Here is a 17913-nt window from a genome sequence, read left to right as displayed (position 1 = left end):
TCAGCTAGAGGGGCCTATAGAAGCCAGGAAGCCAGCAACAGAAGAGGCGGCAGGGAAGGAGTCTGCAGTCACTCCCTGGGAGAAAGGACACGTGAAGGGAGCTATGGGCAAGTAACCTACAGTTACTCTCTTGGAGAAGGAAGTGTGCCTTGGCAAGCCTAGAGAAGGGGGAAAAGCCAGAGAAGTAGGCAAGGCTCAGGGGAAAAGCAGTGAAGTGTGGGGTAGGTCAAACTTCACTGCCAACAAGAGGGCCCCCAAGCCAGGATCCAGAGTAGAGGGCACGCCCAGGTCCTCCCACTCACTGCTGATGGAGTGGCACTGGCAGGTCAGTGAGCAGGAAGACTGCCTGAGACTATTTCTCAAGAGGGACTTTGATACCCAGGAAGGGGACGGCTGAGTCATAAAGGAGGTGGCTGCGGATCCTGGAACGAGAGGGTTCTGGAGGACAAGAGGACAATGGAAAAACTTTGCCAGGGTGGTAGTGATGGTTGTGCATAACACCTTGCAGAGCTAATCCCCAGGATAGCCAGGAGACAGCATCACTAGTGGCGAGTGCCCCCTGTGGCACCACTATTGGCCAATAATCTCAGAACAGCATTGGTCATAGGGGCATAGAGTTTAGGCCAGAAGGGAACACCAGATCATATAATCTGACCTCCTGTATACCACAGGCCACCATCACCATCCAGCACCTGTACCAATAACTGAAATTAGACTGAAGTATTACAGGCCACAGGACACTAGACTATTCTTATTATTAGACCCTAAGTGCACAACTTTGCATTTGTACTATTGAACTGAATTTCATCCCATTTATGTTACTTCGATCTTCAAGGTCATACACATCCTCCTGTACAATATTCCAGTCCTCCTCTGTATTGATGATGCCTCTCAACTTTGTATCATTATAGGATGGTCAACAGAGGAAACTATTTATTACCACAAGCAGAACCACCTACAGAATCCACAAAGGTTGCCAACACGAAAGGTTAAAGATGGATTTCTGGGCTATGAAGCCCTGGTGTAGGGGAGCACTCTGCTGCAGTTGGCGTGGAAGGAGGCATTATCACCAAATCTCTATATATGAAGTCAAAGACAGTATCCCAAAGCCTGAGTCAGAAGCACCCAAGTTCTAATCCCACCTGTGCTACTTGGTGTGTGGCCAAGGGTCACTTCATTTCTCTGCTTCCATTAAATGCTTTGTAAAACGTAGATATTACTACCTTTCACAGATTTTATGATAATAAATTCTGACTCCCTGCATGACACAGAATTCCACCTACCATGCATCACAGGGGTATTGGGAGGATTAGTGTCTGTACAGCAATTTCAACATGTAAATGCATTCTAAGTGCTATCTATAAACATTCTGGCAGTATCTTACCTTATGTACACAAGGAGCTTGTTCCCCATAACCACTTTCTCATCTAAGAACATAGAAAAAGTCTTTTGTCACCTTTCATCCAAATAACTAGACAACGGAATAGGGATCTAATCTTTATTTACTGAAAGGAAAATCTCATTTACTTGAGTGTTCATTGTTACTCATAACAAAAGCGGTGTCAGTACAGTCTTGTGGAATTTTTCCATTCTCCATAACTTTACATATTTGCAGCATGTTTGTGTGAGAAAGGATAGTAGCTTGAGAACTATGAAGACAGTTTAAAGAAGAAAGTACTTAAGATGTATTTATAGGCTGTGTGAAGTCTGGAGTCCTAAACAGTAACATCATCTCCTCCCCACCTCCCTAAATTAGAAGTGATCAGAGATCAGTTAAACTTGTGATCAAAGACACTAGAAATATCAAATAGTATCAAAGCTGTAAAATCTTAAAGCCAAGCATGCTGTACCTGTGAGAGACTTCCCAGCATTAAGGGGAGGAGCAATGACTTTGAACAATTTCTGCAACAACAGTGAAAAAGAGAAAAGTTTCACTATTGTTTATAATTGTTATACATCACATCATTTAAGTGCCAACAAGTCGGTCAGCAATACGCAAATAAGTCGAGTCAGTCCCTGCCCCCAAAGAGCTTAGAGCCTAAAAGGAACACAAAGCTAAAGAGTGTCAGAGAATATGAAGTAGTCCATGACAAGACAAAAGCAACGCCTGGTTTTATAACCTGAATTGTTTAAGAAGGTACCTCCCTGAGAAAGGACAAGCTCACCAAGTTTTACAAAAAAACAAGGCACAGAAAGAAAGGTTCCCTAAATGCACTTGTGCTAGGGAAGCATTACTCCATCTGCTAATCCTGCGATGATCTACAAGAGAACGGCCTTTGTCAAATAAACTTTCCTAGATCCGTTAGATCAAAGCTTCCCTCTAGTGGTACTTAGCTGCTTTCCAGGAATCTAGAGTGCATATTAAAAAAAGAGAGGCTAGCTGGCAAGCTCTAGCATGCAATGAGCTCGGGGAGCCACAGAGGCAAGATAAGCAATAGTACCAGTGAGCAGTCAGGGAGCACTGCTGATCAGTCCTGCTCCCCCAGCCTCCGATTCCTGCCTCCATGGCTCCCCAGCCCTGCTGCCTAACCCTCCCCAGCCAGCCCATACCACTACAAGCTTCCAAACCATCTGTTAAGGTTCACCCGAGGGAGCCTCAAACTCAAGGACCTAGTGAGCTATGTTAGAGCCAGGCTGCTCTCTAGAGAGCCACAGCATGTTCAGCCACCAGAATTGTTTTCCTAGGACAGCAACAGGCTCCACCTTCCCAGGAAACATTTTCTGCAAGTCTCCCCAAGAACCTGTCCACTTCATGGCTCGATACCAGGACAGAGGGAAGAAAACTCCTTGCCCTGGGAAGTGGTGTTTGTAGTTCCACTAGTGAGGGACTTAACTTTGGCCTGACAGAAAGAAGCCCTACATTCATCAGACAGAGACTCCCCAGGGGAGCATAAATTGAGCTGTGGGTATGAAGATGGGCAGTGGAGGCAGAGTGAGCAGTCAGGACAGGAAGTCAGGTGCTATGCTTCAGCATTTCACTGCCTAGGATGCAAGTTGCATTTGTTGTACAGAATAGCCATTACCCAACAGTTTAGACAGAAACAATGAATAATACTCAAATGTAAGTTGAGATTTTCAAGGCAGTACTGGGAATTTAGCCATCCATGCCTTCCACTAAATTAATGGATAACTTCCTGCACTGCTTTCAAAATCTGAACTGCTGTTAGTATTAAACCGTGCTATGCCTGAGGAGTTATTTATAGCTACATGGATCTAATCCTTGAGCTGTTACAAACAAGCCAGTTGGCTAAACAGATACAAAGGACACTTTAGACTGCATGTTTACATTTCAAGGAGTCAGTTTTAAAAATAGGTATCTCCTAAACCACTAGTTTTCAACCTTGTTTCATTTAAGGACTCCTAAAAATTTTTGAATGGAGGTGCAAACCCCTTTGGAAATCTTAGTCTGTGGACCCCCAGAGATCCACTGATCACATGTTGAAAATCACTATCTTAAACTACTGAAGATTCACTTGCAATCTCTCAGAAAATTAACTGTAAATATTGTAAATTGGACAATAGATTTTTCATACATAAAAAGATTTGTCTCACTGTACCTGCACATTGCAACACAGCTATGTAGTCATTAGTGATGCCTTCATAATAAGCACTCTTACATTTACAGAATTCTCTCAAGAGCATTTGCCATCAGGACTATATTCAAGGGGTGTACAATGGAGGTTACTTGCCTGTAACTGAAGATGTGTGATCTTCATCTGTACTTTACATGTGGTACGCATCAGCTCCCTGGGCCAGAGACTGGAATATCTTGCAAGTAGCGTCCACTGTGCCACACCCTCATCCTAGATCTGTCTCCTCCTGCTCAGTACCGAGCGATAAGAAGAGATATAGACTGACCACTTCTTCAATGTCTTCTCTACCACAAACACGGTCATGGTCCGACGCAGAGGGGAAGGCAGGCAGGTAGTGGAATAGAGATGGGGCCACACATTTCAAAAAGCCTCCAGTTAGAGGTAAGTAACCTCTACTTCTTCTTTGAGTGCTGATCCTTGTGTGTATTCCACAGGTGGGTGACCGGCAAGCAGCAGCCAAGTAGGAAGGGGGTGCAAGGATGGAAGTACAGATGTCTGTAACACTTCAATTCCAAAGTCTGCGTCAGCAGAAGAGGCTTGGACCAAAGCATAATGCTTATGAAAGTGTGGCTAGAACTCCAGACTGCCGCCTTACAAATGTCCACAATAGGCACATCAAAGAGATGCTACTGAGGTTGAACTGTGTAACTCCCATTCACGTTCAGTGAAGAAGTGCCTGCTAAGGCTGCCTGCCAGTACACTCTGAGCGCCAGGTAAATATGACTCCAAAACTGTGATGTGATTCCAGGTACACCAGTTCCATAAGTTGACTGCCTCCATGCACAGTGGAAGGTATCTTGCCCTCCTTGTTTATTTATACAGAAGACAGTCATGTTGTCTGACATTATCTGGGCATGTCAGGATAGGTAGGAGTACTTGGGGTGCACTATATCTGTCTGACTGCCCTTAAATTCCAAGAGATTGCTATGCATCCTGGCCTACCTTGTGCCATCTGATTGCCCATGTGGGCTCCACAATCTAAGAGGAATGAGTGAATGATTACCAACATCCTGGGTGTGGGAGGTAGGAAAGAGACTCCAACGCATGTGTTTCGGGTTCATCTACCAGATGAGTGAAGCCCTGACATTGACGGAGATTGTGGCTACAGCGATCATGATGCAAGACAACAGATTTGTTGAATGGCATCACAAGCACAGGAGGCCATGTGACCTTACAAAGAAAGATGGATCTGGAGTATTGTTCAGTGTTTGAGAGGGACTTTTTTTTTTTTTTTTTTTTAAATCAGACTCCTCACAACATACAATCTGTCTGCAGGGAGGTGGGCCCTTCCTGTGACTGAGTCCATGGCTTCCCCTATAAAATGTATGAGTTACATGGGAGTTAGAGCAGACTTTTCCATGTTTATGCAGATTTCCAAAGATGTCAGGAGATGGTACAAGAACATGATTGCTGACTGAACTTCCAGATAGGAAATAGAGGTTACTTACCTGTAACGGGAGTTCTTCAAGATGTGTGGTCCTTATCTGTATACCACACACAGATATGCATGTGCACCATGCACCTGAATTTGGAAATTTTTAGTAAGCAGTGTCCATTGGTCTGTACATGCACAGTTCTCCTTGTGCTTCAAACTGAGAGCACACGTGTGGAACACTCATAGGGACCATCACTCAAAGAGCTGCCAGTTAGAAGCCAGTCATCCAAGTATAGGAAGATGGCGTTGTAGCTGCTTTCTCTCAGCTGTGCTGCCACTACTAAGACAACCTTCCTGGGTGCTGTTGCCAGACCCTACTGGAGTATTCTGAACTGGCAATTGTTCCCATCCTACCAGAACCTGAGGAACCTTCTGTGGGATAGATGAATGTCCACAAGAAAGTAAGCATCTTTCATGTTGAGAGCTAAGAACCAGGTTTCTTCCTCCAAGGAGGGAATTACTGATCCCAGCCTAACCATGAATTTGGGAATAAAAATATTTTGCTGATGTAGGTCGAGAATGGGCGTCCTCTTCCCTTTTTTCTTCCCAACCACGATTTAATACTGGGAGTCAAACCTCTTCCTTATATGCTGAGGTAGCACTCACTCTATAGCTCCTTGCTTGAGAAGAAAGTCTCACCTCCTGCTGGAGGATCAGAGGATCTCCTTGTGACAGTGGCCCCCTGACCAAAAGCAGGAAAGGGTTTTTGGAGGATCTGGGAAATGAAATTCAACAGTGTTGCCAAAGTGGATGACATCTAGTATCCACCTGTCTGTTATATCTCCCCAGCTGTAGGCAAAGTACAATAACGGACTTTGGATGGCATCATTGTAAGGTCACAACTTAAGTTCCCTCTAAGCTGCGCGGCCAGGTGGCCATCCAGCAGGCTATCAAGTGCCGTGCACTTCAGGTGTCCCTCCCCCCACTGCCGTCCTGCTCCTGTCTTCTGCCTGGCAGACCCTGGCCAGCTGCTCCCGGAAGCCTCCTGCTCGCTGTGCAGAGCGGGAGAAGTGGTGGCAAGGAGGCGCTGATGTCAGGGTGTCCTCCTACCCCCGCCCTGTACCCCATTCTCCACAGAGCAGGGGTGGAATTTGAAAGGGCTCAGGACGGAGGGAACTTGTTGGCAGCTGTTGCTGTGTCTGAACAAGCATGCTTCAGACTGCTGAGTGCTGATCTACTTAAAAGGGCAGAGCGGGTCTCTCTCTCTCTCTCTCACACACAGTCACTCTCTCACACACACTCAGGTCTTTCACCCTCACCTCCCAACACATACTTGTATTATTATTGTTGTTACTTGATACTTCTTTCAAAGCACGTTTTAGTTTTTTGACTGGGCTATGCATTTCATAATTTTTCTCTCTTACGCTTAAATTTAATTCTGAGTAGTGAGTTCTAAAATGCCAAGCCCGACCTGGCTGTAGTAATTATCTTTATGGTAACTTTAAAATATCGATATATCATATCTAGGCTTTTTGCTTCTACTGGTGGTGCACATCATAAAATACATTCCACAAATCGATGGAAAAAATTAGAGGAAACATTGGTCACAACTCTCAAGCATCCCATCAAAAGTAACCTTTAGCCAGTGGATCAGATTGGGTGGCTGATAAGGTGGATGGAGCTGTATTACTTGGCCTCTGCACTCTGACGCTTGCATGGTGGTTTGTATGGTCGTTGGTAAAGAGGCTGTGGAAGAGGTTTTCACTTGTACATCTGTTTATGATGCTTCCTCTTTGGGGCAGGGGTATAAAGATCCAGGGAGTGGAGGGTTGTCCTGAACTCTTTTAGTGAGTGCAAAGACTCATCTGTTTTCTCATTGAAGAGATTGGTTTAATCAAAGGGCAAGTTCTTAATGGTATTAATGGAACCTCTCTGGAGAACTGCAACAATTGAAGCCACTACTTTCACTACATCATTATGGTCACTATAGATCTTGATGTGATATTGACTGCATCCACTGAAGCTTGCTATCAGGTTTTACCCATGAGTCTACCTTCCTTAACAAGGGTTTAAAATTGGGCCTTGTCCACTTGGGGGAGTTTGTCTTTGACCTCCAGAAACTTCAAGTAGTTCATATATCGATAACAGGGCCTGGTATTTAGAGATTCTGAACTAGAGGCTGGTGGACAGAAATACCAAAAGGTCCAGGTGTCTCGCTCCCTTGTCCGCAGAGGTGGTTTTAGGGTGTTGCCTGGATCTTTCCACGGCTCCTTGTACTACTGGGGAGTTGGGGGCAGGATGGGTAAACAAGAACTCTGCCCCTTTTGCAGTTACAAAGTACTTTTTCTCAGCCCTTGCAGGGGTAGCGGTACACATTGCCAGCATATGCCATATCACTGTAGTGGTTTAGTAATGGCCTCTTCACTGGGATAACTATCCAACTGGGTGCCATTGGCTGCAGGATATCCAAGAGCTCATGCTGCATATCTTGAACTTCTAATGGGATCTGAAGTTCTGCCACCATCCTCGGCAACTATTCTTGACATTGCCTAAACCCCTGAGTTAGGTGAAGATGGGGGAATAGCCTCATTGGGTTAAGAAGATGAAGATAAGCCTGTCGGTACAAGCTTGTCGTTGTCTGCTTCCACGTACCCCTGAAGAGCAGGATGCTGTTGCCTAAGAGAAGAGGGATGATGTGACTCTAGCAGTGCACACAGATCCAGTGTGTCGTACATAATGATCCCATGGACCCCAACAGGACTAGTTTGAGGAGTTGAAGACTGGTTTGGGGGCCCCAAGGTATTGGTACCAGCAATCCCTTTGAGGGTAATCATGCTTGTGCAGAGGACAGGTCCAGATAACTCTCAAAGCCCTGTTCGGACTAACCTGTCTGGGAGGTGATGATTCATCCTGGACATCGGATCCAGAAAGCCAAATCAGTCTCCACCACTGGTACCATCAGAAGTGGTAGAAGGAAGCTCCAGCTCATGGATGGAGTATGGGAATAACTCCTTCTTAAGGTTGTATAATTTTATGGGGTTAAGATACCCCTCAGAAGAACCAGGCCCAAAAGTAGAGGAGTTCCAGGGTAGTAAATGTCCCAGTCTGTCCTGGAGTATGAGGTTCTAGGTTACTAGTTCTGCCGGATCTGGTGCTGCGACAGACTTTGTGGTTGGAGGATCCTTACAGGATCAAACCAGTCCATTCTGGAACTCTTGGTCAATACTGGTGGATATCAGTTATTTGACTTGCTAGAGGGACAGCACCAGTATCGACACCAGGCCTGGTGCTGTTAGACCCTCTTCCTGCATGCTTTCCCTTTGAGGTTGAGAGACTTAGGCAGATAGAAGTCCAAGGGACTTCCAAGTTGGGTGAATTTTCACGTGCAAGGAGTCAGAGAGCTCTTCTACTGGAAGCAGACAGAGGGGGAAATCTATTTTTGTGTCTGTGAGAATGCTCCTTACCCTCATGAGAAGCCCGAAGCAACAGGTCTTTAGATTCATCTGATCCAGCCTCTGCTCCACAGCTCGTGCTCAGAAGCATGCTGCTTGAGGACTGTGGCCAATGTGCAGGAGGGTCTCTCCAGCCTGGATCTGACTGGAGCATCAGGGCTTTCTTTATGAGGAACTTCCTCAGTCAGCACTCTCTTCCCTCTTGTGTCCTGGGTGGGAAGGAGTGACAGACACTGCACTTGGTGGAAATAAGTGCCTACCCAAGGCAGTGCTGGTGGTCCTCATTGACCAAGGAGGATCAAGGATAGGAGATGCAGTTTTTAAGCCCGGGTTTCTGGGCACAGCTCTAGTCCCAAAGGGAGAAGGAATATGTCCCACATTGGGGAAAACTAAGCTATAAAAATATTATATAAACACTAACAAATGATAGTCTCTGTGAAAATAACAGTGTAAGACAATGAGAGAATAGCTCTGGACACAGAGGATTCTGACTCAGGTCATGAGGCTGTAAGAAGCAACTGAAGACGTGATCAATCCACGCTTCGCCTTATCCCCTTGGTGCTGAGCACGAAGAGATCCAGGGTCCAGGCACAGACCAATGGACACAAGTTGAAAGATTTTCCGGTCTTATATGCATACCCACAGTGAAATACACATAGGGAGCAGCACTTGAAGAAAAGTGGAATCCACCATGCAGCAGGGTGGATTTGATTTAAATCACTAGTCAGGGCAACTTGATTTAATCATGGATTTCTACATAAAAGTGCATTCTTGTTAGTTGTTATAACCTTAAGACATTCTTCACAACTCGGAGATAGATGTAGGTTTTATTTTTAGAAGGTACACACTATACATTTTTTAAGCGATTTATTTTGAAAACTTTTCAGATTAGTTTTACAGCTATATCAGAAAATGAATGAATGTTTGGTTATTTCATTTACCAAAGGTAATTGAAATGGATATTTATGAAGTCACTGGGAGGTAAACTATCTCCAGTTCAACAGGTTAATCATTAATAGCTGGAGGATTTTCTTGCCATGCTGCATTAGGAGGAGAACATCACCAGACAGACATTTAAATTGTTCTATTCAACTAAAACAACAAACAACAACGTTATGTATTCTGGATGTTTTTCTTCAAAAGCAAACATAATATTTTAACAAAACAAGCATATGAATTTAATTTAAAAAGTCAAGTTTTTTAAAATCAGGTTTGTTTTGGTTAAAATTGTTTTAAACTAAAATAGTTAAATGAAATATTGAAAAAAACCAACAAAAATTAAATTGACTATGTCAGCCAGGTCAACATGAGAAACTTAAAATATTGGCTTCTGAAGCTAACTCAGTCATCTTCACCTTCATTTTCCTGTTTGTTCATAATCTGGAAAAGAAAAATAAGCTTTCCTGCTTTTTCAGATCCCAAACAATTTCTCAATTTGGAATGAATTAGTCCAAAGGAAGAAAATAATCTTTCTACACCAGAAGAAGCTACTGCTGTTAAAAGGGAGATCATCACTTCAGCAGTCTCTGAATCCAAGTGCTTAAGTGACTTCCACCAGTTCACTGATGTAACTTTCTTTAAAACATCATCAAACATACATTTCTTGAATGGTTCACTCTTAGCTCTGAAGTTTATTATAGTTGGCATTATGGAGAGATGATTGCTGGATGTCCATGTCATAGCCAACTCCTTTTCTTCAGCAGTTAAGGTTTGACCTTGGTGCCGAGTATTGAGATTATTTACAAGAAAATGAGCTGGAGGTAGTGCTTGTCCCATTCTTTTTTTTTTAATGCTTGTAATTTAACTCTGTCATTGCATTGCACTCTGTCATTGCACTCTTTTTAAGTTCTCACTCGGTTCCTTCCAAATTTCAACAACGTCAGCAATAAAACAGCGATTTCCCTTGCATTTTGTTCAAGGCTACAGAAATAGGCTTCAGGGTACTCAGCATGTGTTCAACATTTCTCTTAAGCCCAATGTTGAGAACTTGGGCTGTGATAGTGCCATTTTTTCCCCCACTACTTTGTTCACAAACTGTCAGCAGGTTAGGCCAGTTCTTGATATAGTGCTAAAAAACAGTCCACTACTGAGTTCCATCGCACATCTTGTGGGAGAGTTAGCTTGGTTCCTCCCACTTTTTTCAGAGCAGCTGCTGCAAAGTGGTTGTTACGGAAGTATTTTGCAATTTCAACAACATTAGCTTTTATTTGTGGAACACTGAAGTCTTTGGCTAGGAGGTGCATCAAATGAGCACAGCAACCGTATGATATTAGCTTGCGACTCTCTTCTAAATAATTTCTTCTCATCTTGGATACATTTGCAGCATTGTCTGTGACCAAGCTGCATACTAGACATTTGAATTTTTTCCACAGTTTGTTATAGCTTTTACTGCTACTTCTTGTAAGTATTCTGCTCTGTGTACATTTCCTGATGTATCAATTGTTTCTGTAAGGAAGACATTCCCTTCTTCTGTTGTCACACAAGCAGGTACAACAGGATCATTGTGGACATTGTTCCACCCATCAAGACTCAGGTTAACAATTTCACCCTCTAGACCTTTTGCAAACTGCTCAATTTCTCTTTCATACACTTTATCCAGCAATTTGCCTGCAACATCTGCTCTGTTGGGTGGACTGTATCCTGGTCTTAATGACTGAATCATGTTAATGAAGCATGGGCTCTCAATCATACGGAAAGGAGAGTTTGTTGCATAAAGAAACCAGGCAATTTTTTCATCAATTACCCCATTTTGTAATCTGCTGGTTCTTATCACAAACTTATCTATGGTTGTTTCTGGATGATGTAGATATTTCTTTCTTTTTGCAACATACTGTGGCTGTGTGACATACATGATGTGACTGAAACACTATCATTGGCAGGTAACTCTGAAACTATAGAAAATGATGATGATCTTGAAGGTGGATAGTTTTCAGAATCCTGTATGTTGAGGATGGATTCTCCTAAACAAAATAAGTCAATGCAGTTATTTAATTAGTATTACCATACTGCTCATTTAGTATTACTCATTGCATTCACTGACACTCAGTACTACTTTAAAGGTGAAATTGTAAAAGGAAGATCTGCCTATTTCAGCTATTTATTTTTTAAACACAACTGCATCTGAAATGGTAGTACCATAGAGTAACAACTATATTTTTTGCTCAAACATGAGAATTCAAGAATAGTCCAGAAGGAAGACAGGCAGTCCTGAAAAAAGACGTATGAAATAAAAAAGTTTACCAACCTAAAGGTCCTGCATGTTCAGACATGTTCCTTTCATCATCTTCAACACAGCTTCCTCCTGAGAAGGAACACTTCTCATGCTGTTGTTTCATTTGGGTAACCAAGCCTTGCATTTCTTTGTTGCACTGTTTGCATTTTGCACGCATGCCCGTCTTACCCACAGGTAGAGGAACTTCATTAAAATATTCCCAAACTGGGTCTCTTTTACGGTCTGCTGCCATTATAGGTTTTCCCTTCTAGTGAGAGAATGGTATGGTAGATCTCAAATCAATAAAGGCTACACTGAGAAAGACCTCAAGGCTTCTGGAATATGCTGCTCAAACAGTTTCACTTTTGTTTCTACTGCCTGTCCCTCCCCTCCCACATTTATCTCCAGACTTCTTCTCCTTGTCCAGATCTATTCCGCCCCCAACAATCTTCTATTCATTTGAAACTTTGCACTTTTAGAGAGGTAAGGGATTGATTCTGTGTACACAAATTTGCAGAGGGACAATAGGGTTGATGTCTGTTATTTCTCACCTCCATATAGTATTTATTTATTTAAAAACATTTTTGCTGTTCACAAGCATGTTATCTCTGGAGACATAAATCCACAGTTTGAGAACTGCAAAACTAAGTATCTCTGATGGTATCTTTTAGAGTCAGCACTGAGTCCCCATTGTGTAGATAGAAAGATTAATCTAAATAATCTACACAGAAGCCTCTGGAACCCCATAAAATCGAGTCCCTAATCCATGAACTATTGGAACTCATTTACAAAACTTTTCTTAAACACTACATGAATATATTGTCTCATACTATAGAATTAGAATTTATAATCCCTATTCCATGATGAGAGATCTTTGAGCTATAAAGTAGATCTTAAAACTATCTTTATATAAATGTTTTTTGGGAAAAAAACCTATCAAAAAAAATCCAATTGAAATAAAAGAATCGGATTAAAAAAATCATTGATTTTTATCCACCCTGCCATGCAGCCTTCAGTCATATCACTCTACTGGGTCCTACCACAGGAGACATGCCTGGTATTGGTAGTCTGTGCCCCAATACTAGAATTAAAAACCTGCCACTATGCAGAGGCTGCTCCTGTTGTAGTTCTGACCACCACCACACACAGGTACATTCACATTAGATGGCGTTAAAACACTAGGTACTCCCAACAGACAAAAAGACACCGCACAGAATGGGGTGCCGAGAGAAAGAAACTCATTCTCTCACTTGCTGACTCCCAAATGGACAGAATATGGGATGCTATCATCGTGCATTACATCCTATTGTCAGAATGGCCATGAGCAACATGTAGACAAAGCAGCCCAGATTGTAACATACATTACCGTTACTTATTGTGTTGCATCTGGTTTTTGTGTACTTGTTTTGTTTTATATTTTTTACAGACATTAGATCTGCCAGTGTTTGTGGCCTGACACTCAGCAGAGCACTGATACCTCAGACATTTTATGGTATACTTAGATTTAAGAAAGGCATTTGAACAAGTTTCACAGAATATTCCCAGAGAAATATGAAAAATGCACACTAGGTACAGCAGGAGAGAGGAGCAAGAATTGAATTTGTATACACTGAACACTAGCTATCAGCAGAACTCCCATGCTCAGAATCATAGGGAAGAACATGCAGCACATACGAGCATTACAAACTGATCCTCAGATAAAGAGGAGTGCTAAATGGCACAGACCAATATCTCACTGCAGTTTGAAAAATTAAAACATGTAGATGGAAACAATCCCTCCCAATGTCCTATGAAAGGTGCAGGGAGAAACAAAAAGGAGATGGATGGATTAAGAGCATTAGGTACCACAAGCATAGGTCATGACTAGTCTTCCTACCTCCATCGGACTAATGAAGTCATTCATTCCACTGTTGTACACATAGATCATGGCATCATACAGATGATTTTCCCAGCACAGGAGAACTACCTGTATGGAAACAAAGCAGATTTCCTCAGCTGTAGAGAATCCTTGTACAGAACAGCCTAACACCTTCCATTAGCCCATTAATTCCCTTCCTGTATTCACTCAAAGACAGCTCTGACCATAGCACTTATCCTAGCCAGCTGCAGGAAAACAGCGCCATGGGTGGTTGTTTTTTTTGTTTTGTTTTTATTGGGGAGGTGGGGGGAAGGGGTGTTTGTTGAGGGGGTGGGGGTGGTGTACAAAGTTACACAAGTGAGAATTTGCAATATGCAGAACTCTGCCAAGCCACCAGGGTGGGGGAGACAGATCTGACTTATGGCTCTACACTGTACATCTGTAATCCATGGCCTGTCTGAGGTACTGGAATGAGAAATCCAGGTCTTAATTCCTTACAGCCTTGACCTCTGGAGCAAGGGAGCCAAGAGAACAGCTCTCCAAATGTCATGGCTTTTGTTGAGTTAGTAAGTTGTTGTCCTGTCATCATGCCATCAGCCAGCCCCAAACCAGGGGTGCCCACCAGCCTACAGGTTAAATATATTTCAAAAAAGTCAAGGGGCCACAGTTCATACCTGAGGATTCTCTGCCCTGGCACACTCCCTTTGCACTAACTCAGGTGTCAAAAAGGGATACGCCCCTTGCTTGGAACACCCAGCAGCCATGAGTCAATATATTTTACTCCAATATCCTGGTGCAGGGGGCATATCAGGAGTGGATACAGCTAAAGCATGCTGCATTCTGGCTAATCCCAGCTGCTTTACAGCATGCCACAGGCACATACTGAACCATTCCAAGTTAGAGCAATGTCCAGGTTGCTCTAACTTGTGCCAAGGCAGAGAATTATGGGGTAGTGATTGATGGCTGCTTCTCAGCTTTTCCCTTCTGCTGGGCTGCCCTGGGGACTGAGTGGACGAAGGGAACCATCCTTTGTTATGTGCTCCCCTAGGTCAAGGCCGAGCCTGCTGAGCTCCTTCATTGCTCCCCCTGGGGCTTCCACAGCCTAGCCGTGAAGCAGACAATGGGGAAACCAGAGCTACCCTTCTCCCTGTCAAGCTGATGAGCAAATGCAGAGGAGACAGTAGCCATTAGTGCTTCCAGCTCACATCCCAGCTGCTCCTGGGGCTAGAGGGGAGGCACATGGGTGACCATGGTCCCTACCATCTCCTTGAAGTCATGGCCCACTTCAGGTGCTTTGGCTGAAAACAAAAATAGAGGCTACAGTGCCTTGAGAATATTTTCTTCTTAACTCAGTCACCCATGAAGGCAACTGTGTGGTCCCCAAGGCCACAAATGCCCTAAACAATACACATATTAAAGTAATGTAATTAAATTAGTGTGGTTAAAAGGATGTCGGGTGTAGTTTCGCTAAAATGCTGCTGTTCTCTGGGTTAAATTTTATCTTCAGTTACTGACTGAAGACAATGAGGTTGTTTAAGTATAATAAGGTCTGAGTTTGGCCCTCATAATTTTTATTACTGGTGACGCTGGAGAAAGAGGAAAGAACACAGCTTAACTTCCCAAATCCAGGTGGAGTTTGCTGGGCCAGCAGTTACAAAAAGAGAGAAGTTTACAAGGAGTATCCTGGGATATGTAGAATGCTGCCTTGTACAGCAGAGCTGCCGCTCGTGCGGATGAAGTCCATGATAGTTTCATAGATTCCAAGGCCAGAAGGAGGGCAGCGGGGGGACAACGACAACAACAACAAAAAAAGCAGTTACTAACCTGTTCTTCAAGAAGAGTTCCACATGCCATTCCAATTCAGGTGTGTGCATACTCAGTGTGCCAGAAATTAGAGATTTTTTCCCTTAATGATATTCGTCAGGGCAGTTCATGCAATTTCCAGTGCCTCATTCTGCTGCATGATGGTATAAAGAGCAGAGCCACCTCTGACCTCCTTCTGTTCCTTACCGGACAGATTCTTATATAGAGGGGAAGGAGAGTGGGTCAAGAAATGGACACATGCAACATCTCAGAGAACAACAGCTATATAATTGGTTAGTAACCGTTTTTTCTTCTTTGAGTGACTGCATATGTCCATTTCACTTCAGGTGACTCACAAGCAGTTCAACCTGGAGATGAGTTTCAGTACCTGAACAATAACTGAAGGACTACTTGACCAAACTTGGCCTCATCTCTAGAATGCTGAGATACAGCGTAATGAGTTGTAAAGGTGTACACCAACAACCAAAGTTGCAGTGATACAATTGTCTGTTATAGCTACCACAACCAGTCAAGCTGCAGAAGTGGCTCGAGACCTTGAAGAATGTGCTACCCGGTCTTGAAGGTTTACATTAGCAATGTCATAGCAGATGAAAGTAGGAGCAAATCCAGGACAAGATTCTCTAGGTTGAGACTGGAAGGCCTTTTATCCCGTCTGCAACTGACACAAATAGCTGGGAGGATGACTTAAACAACCTAGTTCTAGCCAAGCAAAGTTCCAGAAGACTGGAAGAAAGTTAGTGTGCCATTTTTTAAAAAGGGTGACCCGGCTAATTATAGGCCTCTCTGCCTGATATCCATCCGTGGCAAGATAATGGAGCTCTTCAATTGGAATTCGATTAGTAAAAAATTAAAGGAGGGTAATGTAATTAATGGAAATCAACATGGGTTTATAGACAATAGATCCTGTCAAACTAACGATTTTTTTTTAAAATCAAGACTACAAGTTTGGTTGATAAAGATAATAGACTTCTCTAAGACATTTGACTTGGTACCATACAAAATTCTGATTAAAAAACTATAATGATATAAAAATGACATGGCACACATCAAGTAGATTAAAAACGTGGTAACAGAGGTCTCAAAACGTAATTGTAAATCCATGGTAATTTTGGCCTAATTCCACAGCAAATAGGATAACCTGTTGGGAAATACAGAGGTGGGAGAAATTGGTCCAAAACTAACCAGTATTCTGTTCCTCAAACAGGCTGCTTACAAATTCCTGGCTGTCTACAAGACCCTACCACAAAAGAAAACTGAGGAGGTGTAGGTCTCCCCCTGTGATTTTTTCTGTAGTAGTCAGGCTGTCTAGGAGTGACAAGCAGGTACTGTTGGTATGACTGAAGACAGAACTGTTTCATTTCAGGGAAAGGAGTGTACATGCCCAGTGATTTCAGAGTGGCCCTCAAGTCTTTGAACTCTGAAGCTTCTCACCAGTCTGCTAAGAGAAGAGGGTAGGATCCCTCAAAGGAGAGATTCTGGATAGTCTGTTGGAACTCCTGCAGAACACCCAATGACTGAAACCGTGATGAATATCTGTGCATTGTTTCTGCTGATGCCATCACTCGGGCTGCCAAATCCACCCCATCTAATGCAACTTGGAGAAAGGTCCTGGCTACCAGTTTGCCCATTTCCAAGGTGGCCTGGAACTCCTGCCTGGCATTCTCTGGCAATTTGTTTGCAAACTTCAGTACATGGCCCCAGAGGGAAAAATTGTATCTAGCCAAAAAGGCATGCTAGTTAGAGACACAAAACTGCAGGCCAGCAGCGGAATAAAGCTTTCTATGGAAAATGTTCAGTCCCTTTGCTTCTTTATCCTTTGGGGGACAAGGAGACCATCCCTGATGCTTGTCTTGGCAGTAAACAAAAGAGCACAGGGAACCTGAGGGATGGAGGTAGAAATGTTGATAGCCCTAAGAACGGACAAAGTACCTTTGCTCAGTTCTCTTGGCTGTCATCAACAGAGATGATGACATTTGCCACAACAATCTTGCGGGCTCCAGAATGGCTTCATTTATAGGCAGAGCATTTGGAAAGGTCCTATTGATGTCAGTAGTTCTGCCAGCCCATAGAACTCTCTTGCACGACCTTGACTAGAACATCAAGAGAGGAAGCAACCCTCTATCAACTTCTGGTAGGGCCTGTAGTCACCCTGAAAAGGCGAGGACATGCCTGACACCACAGTCTCATCAGGTGATGATGAGGAGCAGCACAAAGGAAGTAGAGATGGAGCCTCCTGTACGGAAATTGATGGAAGTTCTGGCACACGAGGCAGTTCCAGCTCGGTACTGGGAGTAACATCCTGAGCCTCCTCATGGAAACTAATCTGTCATCCGCTTGGTGATCTAGAAGGAAGAGGAACCTGGTAGGATCTGCTGGTGGTGGAAAAATCCTATGGGTTCCCATACGGCCATTGGTAGCGTATAGGACCCAAGCCCTACCAGCCCAAGGATTCAGATCCCTGGATCGCCTTAGGATATCTGCTAGGCACTAGGAGCAGAATCATCATGAGGAAGGCAAGAGAGGAGCAAGGGGCACAGAAGCCTACCTCAGTCTCAGAGGAAAGATCCTGAGTCACCTCAGGACATGGACATGCTGTACCA

The 17913-nt window shown here is 43.5% G+C and overlaps 1 protein-coding gene across 3 annotated transcripts in view; it reads right to left on the bottom strand.

Annotated features, from left to right (window-relative positions):
• The window catches only part of VPS8 (VPS8 subunit of CORVET complex), a 229822-nt gene that overhangs the window by 125989 nt on the left and 85920 nt on the right, over positions 1 to 17913 (bottom strand). For all 3 annotated transcript variants that reach the window (XM_077825651.1, XM_077825653.1, XM_077825652.1), the window contains exons 22-24: positions 13508 to 13597; positions 1851 to 1902; positions 1385 to 1427 (exon numbers count right to left, since the gene is read on the bottom strand). In XM_077825651.1, coding sequence (XP_077681777.1) covers positions 1385 to 1427; positions 1851 to 1902; positions 13508 to 13597 — 185 coding nt within the window. The remainder of the gene's footprint in view (positions 1 to 1384; positions 1428 to 1850; positions 1903 to 13507; positions 13598 to 17913) is intronic.

Source organism: Eretmochelys imbricata, chromosome 9 (genome assembly GCF_965152235.1).
Source record: "Eretmochelys imbricata isolate rEreImb1 chromosome 9, rEreImb1.hap1, whole genome shotgun sequence".
NCBI lineage: Eukaryota > Metazoa > Chordata > Testudines > Cheloniidae > Eretmochelys > Eretmochelys imbricata.
Note: the sequence above shows the minus strand (reverse complement) of the source record. Positions and strands in the feature narration are given on the sequence as shown.